The 6,375-nt window shown below is 40.6% G+C and overlaps 1 protein-coding gene across 1 annotated transcript in view; it reads right to left on the bottom strand.

Moving 5' to 3' along the window:
• The window catches only part of anks6 (ankyrin repeat and sterile alpha motif domain containing 6), a 14,165-nt gene that overhangs the window by 3,920 nt on the left and 3,870 nt on the right, over nt 1–6,375 (bottom strand). Inside the window, 11 exon segments of the mRNA XM_020608928.1 lie at nt 842–909; nt 1,133–1,325; nt 1,451–1,623; nt 1,730–1,892; nt 2,014–2,199; nt 2,776–2,825; nt 2,974–3,211; nt 3,457–3,611; nt 5,116–5,222; nt 5,441–5,645; nt 5,802–5,846. Of these exon segments, the coding sequence (XP_020464584.1) occupies nt 842–909; nt 1,133–1,325; nt 1,451–1,623; nt 1,730–1,892; nt 2,014–2,199; nt 2,776–2,825; nt 2,974–3,211; nt 3,457–3,611; nt 5,116–5,222; nt 5,441–5,645; nt 5,802–5,846 (1,583 nt within the window).

Raw genomic sequence — 6,375 nt, 5'->3', positions numbered from 1 at the left:
TGCAAAAAGAAGGAAAAGAGAAACTGATTAAAACACTCTATGAAGTGTGCAATAAATGTAACATACTATTTTCTATGTTTGCTATAAGGGTTAGAGCTGTCTTGAGCTCACCCCAAGGATTGATATCAAGGCTGATCTGGGCATATGGTAAAGGACTGATGTCGGCTAAAGTAAGGCCAATCAAATGTCAGTCCTTCCTTCCCTTTACTCTACTGCTGCTGTTCTCAGCCTGGTCTCTACTTCTGTCTTGCTCTCCTCTGGAGCGCCCCCTCCCTTCACTGAGGGCTGAACTCACACAGTGGAGCAGAGAGGAGGTTATTTTTTACTTGAGTGACAACACTGCTCATTATTCATACATACAATAAATCACCCAAGCAGAACACAAACTTAAAGAAATTAAATCTTTGCCTGTGGTCCACTCATTAAAGTCCAATTTTCACACCTTAGCCAGTATAAATGTATATTTATAAGAAAATTTATTGAATTTTTGTACACTTTGAGATTTAGACTGACCAGCTTCTTCTTTGTGTCTATATGTATGCTGTGTCTGTTTGTGTGCATCTGTGTGCGCAAGGCAACATAGAAGCAGCAAACTTTGAAAGGTAGTATTTAGGTAATTTACATACTGTCAACTGATACCCAATGTCAGAAGACTCCAGTCAGGGCCAACAAGACTTGGACATCGTTAATAAGCACAGACCAGTCCAGTCCACACCGTCCCAGTGGCACAGCCATGGGAAAGCAGTTTTCTTCACAATGGCAACTAATATTAACTTATAACACAGGGCAAAACAGACACTATATGTGAAGGAAAATGTATTAGACACAAAAGAAAGAATACCTCTTGTTCCTCAAATATGGGCTGGTATTTCTCCAGGGACAGTTTCTTCAAGATACAAGAAAGCTCATCTGAGAAAATACAAAAAATTAAATAAATAAAAATAAAAAAATCTAATCTGAGCCAAGGCTAAGTGCTCAAACAGACCATGTGGCTGGAAAAAATGCACTCAGTGTTTTGTCTTTAACCATAGGTAAAGTGTAGATATAAGAATGAATGACTTTGAAGAGGATTTCATATATTCAAAAAATAAATAAGACAACTAAGTTACCCCTACATTCATTGTAGCTTTACCTTCATCAGTAATGGTTCCACTGCTGGAGCCACCGCTGCTCTTGGAGCGAGGATGGGAAGAGGCTGATGACAGAGAGTCCCCCGGCCCAGCTGGAGGCTTGGGCGTTGGCGAAGGAGATGGGGTCAGAGTGGGTGACGTGCTCTTGGAGGTGGAGGAGTTCCCTGACTGAGGTCTCTTCTTCAGCTCTATCTTCTGCAAAGGGATGAGGGTTGGACAGTAGCACCACTTCACTGAGAGAATTTGGCTGTTTTACATAGTTATCACTGTGATGTCAAAAAAACAAACAAACAAACAAACAAACAAACAAAAAAACAGACCCTTCTTGAGTGGATGTCAGGGAGGCTGATGTCAGGCTGCAGCAGGCTCTGTGCTGGTTGGCCCTGTGTCTGGCTGGGCTGTTTTTCTGAAGCCTGGACCTTTGCATCCATCAGGCCTGCTGCTCTCTTCCTCTGAGCTGCTATCTGGGAGAGAACGCTGTCTGCACTGCCCCCTGGTGGAAGGAAGAAGAGGGAATTGTATTGCAGCTGATGTATGATGTATATTTTCTGCTTGCTGATAAGCAGGTTGTGTTGTGCAGTTAGGGTGGCAGTGTGAACCTGAACGGTTGTGAGAATCCCGGTTGAGTCCTGCCACTCCATTGGAGCCTCCAGAGGAGTGAGGTGAGTGGTAGTGACCAGAATTGGAAGGGGAGGAGGAGGATGGCCCCTTGGGGATGCTGGGAAACTTAATGGACCTGCTAACTACACGACTGATCGACGTCTGATACAGTAAAGAAAGGAGAGAGGACAGCAAGTGAGCAAAAGATGTATAAATGGTGACAAACCAGCACCAGTACCAACCTGAACACAAACTCTCTTTCCTCTCCCCCACTAACACTCACAATATCCGAGTTTCCATTGCTGTTGAGTTTCCTTTGCGGTGGTATGGGCAGGCGGGGCGCTTCGCTCCTGAGGAAGCGTAAACGGTCTGAGTTCCATGGCTCAAAGTTGGAGGGAGGGAGGAAGGGAGGGATTACTGCTTTTAGTTTGTCATTGGGCAGCCGAGTCAAGGGTGCACCACTTCTCAGCTGAGGCAATGAAAAACAGTATAAGAACAACACTACTAGTTATAACAATAACTATATTCCATATTTAACACATACAAACCCTAACTGTAAACCTTAAGCTTGTAACACAAACATCATAACAACTGTTGTGAAAAATGTCTGTGCAGATTCTCAGTCATCCAGGTCACAGTAAGCTGAAAAAACTTGGCCTCTTGGATGAGAGGTGAAACGTCTTCGACCTAGAAATCTAGTCCAGTTGATTTTTTTCTAAGTTTTTTCAGCTTGTTTTGAAAAATCTGTTTTAGCCAAGCTTTCTAGCTGCCAAACTGTAATGAACTGCATAGTGAAACATACTTTACACCAGGGGTGGCATCATGTACACATGTGCATGTTCACCAGAACCCATTTGATTATTTAGACATCCAGTCTGCTTTTAATGTTTTGCATTTTGTCAGTACGGTTTTTCCAGCTTGTAACATCAAACCTTTGGTAATGCCACATGGAAAAAAGGCTACATGTATACACATAATCAAAAAATATACAAATACTCATTTATTAACATTTGTAAACATCCCCACCTTAACCAATTAGTCCTACCATTGTGGTTATTAGGAGGTCCTCCTTTTCTGAGGATGCCCTGCAGAGACCTGGAAAAAGGAACATATACCACATATCACATCCCCTCCTCCATGTCCTAGAACAGCTACAGTACACAAAACCTCCGGTGTCAGTGATGTATTCAAGACTGCAGCTCTTAGTGCTATAAAAATAACAACAGATGAATACGGGGCTCACCAGCATCTTTACTCTTGACAGCCCACGTGTTGCTGGCATCGTTCTCTCCCAGGACAGGAGCTGGTGCCAGCGTGCCATTAGACCCAGCAGTAACTTTTATATTTGCCTTTATCGTGGCATCCAGTGGAGTTTCAGCATTGTTGGGAAATGGAGCCAGGCGATTGGATGAGAGGCCGTGCCTCAGGGTGTGAGTCAGCTTAAGGCGCCGGAACCGATTTGACATCCTACTCCACCAGGACTGAAAGGAGGTGAAGTCAAACATGTAAGCATCATGGTATAGTGTGTGTATATATATATACTATACACTACCAGTCAAAGGTCTGGACACACTTTCCCACTGAATTCAGTGAGAAAGTGTGAAGTTAACATCATTTGATATTATCCACTAATCATCATTAAATCCTAAATGAAATTAAATAATATTGAAATAAATGATCACTATTCATATATATATAAAGGAACAGTACTTGACCTCTCCTTTACCTTAAGGTCACCCTTGTCCACAGGTGGCACAGGGACATTGTTGAGGGACTGTCGGCTTTTGGAGTGACTCATTTTGGAGCGACTGCTGCAGTGTTTCGACTTGTCCTTATCTACTTGCATACACACTGATGCTAACAGACGCACCAGCTCAGTGTCTAAGAAAATTCAAAGCAGACACAGAAAAATGAAAGAAATACGATTAGTAAACAAAACAACATGGAAACTACACACTGTCACATGCTCCTGTCCACTTGGGGTAATTAGTTAAATGGCTAATTAGTCATAACTTAAACAGAATATGATTTCAGATTTAAATACAGACAGAGCTGTATATAAAGAGGACATGGCAAGGAGTGAAGTCACCTACTGGTTTGCACTGGAACTGGTTTCAATGTCTAGAGTTGGGCTTCACTCACCAATGACATTAAATGAGGAAATGTGAACAATTTCTTACACGTCCTATAGCTAATAAGTTTTCAAAATATATTACACAGTACTTATCCTTATATGTGGACATTGCAAATCTCTGTACTTTTTGTAATTAACAGAAAGAATGTATTCCTCATCTTTTTGCTTAACTGTGATGTGGTGTAGACCCTTAGGCAGAAGCTTGCTAACTATATTTTCAGGTTTAATCATGAACCTTACACTTTTACTTTAGGGGATGTAGTTTTTTTTCCAGACACAATAACAAAGCCTTTCGACGCACTGTTGACTACCATGTTTTGATGGCCAAATTTTATATCTACAAATTCTCTAAATATATTTATATATATTTTTTTAATGAAGTCCAAAGCCACAAGTGTCCAAATACAGTCTCCACACTCAGGCATAACAAATGAAATGCCTCTAGCATGTGTTATTATAAAGGTTGTTGTTATTTGTGGCACTTCTCCTGTATCTTGCTACTGAAAACACAGGCTGCTACACTGCTACCTATCAAACTATGAAATGCTAGGTTGCACTCTACCAGGTGATCTGAGCTATTTGCCAACATTAAGACTCACAGCTGTGTTTGATAACAGTAATATCAACCTCACTTAATTTATAACAATGCCACCTGTGCACCAGAGACTGATTCAGCTATTTAAACTTGCTGGTGGATCACAAAGTGCACAGTGATCTAATGGTAACTAAGTGACAAGCAGAGGAAGACCATGAGATGCAGTTGAAAGCTTTTTTTTAAAAAGGTAAGTGGAAGTTTACTTAGATAAAAGCAATGATGATGGCACCTGTGAAATTTCTGCTTATTAAAAAACACAATTCAAGTATTAGATTAGTTGGCATTAACTTTCAGTCCACTCGAGTATCAGTTAATTGACTGACGGCTTCAGCTCTCTAATATATCATTATTGAAAGATGGATAAGATTTCTTTCCAGAATTGCTTATATACATTTTGGAAGAATATGATTTCGTTGTACTATTGGTCAGTATTACAAATACTTCTATACCAGGTCAAAGTCTTAAGAAGGTTTATGAACTTGATAGGCATACATAAAAGACAAAAACCTGCCATCATGCTTTTAAGAAGGTATTACTATTTTAAAAGGACGGATCCCTCATTTTATTTCATTTGTCACCTCCTGTTACTTATTAAATTAGGAAAGAATTGTTTGCTCAGTCCGACTACATTTTCACAGTGATGGTACTGTGAGTACCTGGGTCATTCAGCAGCATAACCAAATCAAAGGCTGTGTATCCATTCTTTGCTCGAAGGTTGACATCAGCCCCTTGACTCAGCAAGTACTTGACAATGTCTTTATTACTGGGGGAAGGAGGCAAACAGGGAAACAGATAAATTGAATTATTTCATACCCCTTCAAATTTTCTCTTTTATTGACTAGAGGCTTAAAATGAGGACCCACTAAAGTAATAATTTCACCATATATGTTTGAATAAAGTGAACAACAAACTCCATGTGAAAATGGAATCTTCCCATTAACTGTACTTTAACTAATTAATAAGCAGGCAGCTCCTGCTTACCCATGATAGGTGGCCTGCATTAGTGCAGTCCACCCATGGACGCAATCTTGTTTATCTATGTCGGCTTTCTTCTCCACCATCAGCTGCACCACTTCTAACTGCCCGCTCACTGCTGCCATCATCAGAGGTGACGCCCCCTCCTGATTGGATGAATTTACCTGAGCGGGATCCTCCTCCAAGATCTCTTTAACAAGCTGGGAATTTCCTGTGGCAACAAATACATATACGAATATGTAAATGTGCAAATAAATGGACTTGACTATGACTTTGTCCCTCGCCCCCAAATTTAATCACCAGCTAGTCTTCTAACCTAATTGCCATTTGCTTTTGCTTTTTGCTATAAATATTCAATTTAACTTACCCAACTTGAGGGCACTGAACACATCTGGTCTCCTTCTCTCATCGTCTGTGAAGAAGTGAGAATAGAAAAGACCTCTGATGTAATAACCTCTCTACAGAAAGGTTCACCACTCACAATAGAAAAGATGCTGCTTAAAATAGAGAAAGAAGGTGAGAAAAGACACATAAAAACACTCTGCATACTGTCGGATATTCAGCCAGTCGGATTTTCTTTCTGCTCATTTGCTGACAAATTTACAAAATTCTCTTGTACCTACATTTAGTAGCCAATAGCTCACTCATTTATCTGTTCTTTTATCTAACTATACATTGACAGATTAGGTGTCACAGATTTGTGTGACTAATACTACAGTCAGTTTTTAGAAGCCCTGCAACTAAACTAACCTACAGTAAATCCCGACCCTCTGGTGAGAAGTGCTCTTGAACATCCAAGGGGCTGAGAGCCACCACTGTTGGTTTTGCTCTCACATCAGTGTTAATTTCAGTACAAAACATCTAGATTCTAGTCATGGCAACACACAGAGTCAGGTTATCAGCCAACACTAACAGGTAGAGACACAGCAACACCTGCTGAA

This window comes from Monopterus albus, unplaced genomic scaffold (assembly GCF_001952655.1).
Source record: "Monopterus albus unplaced genomic scaffold, M_albus_1.0 scaffold96.1, whole genome shotgun sequence".
Classification (NCBI taxonomy): domain Eukaryota; kingdom Metazoa; phylum Chordata; class Actinopteri; order Synbranchiformes; family Synbranchidae; genus Monopterus; species Monopterus albus.
This window is presented reverse-complemented; position numbering and strand designations above follow the sequence as displayed.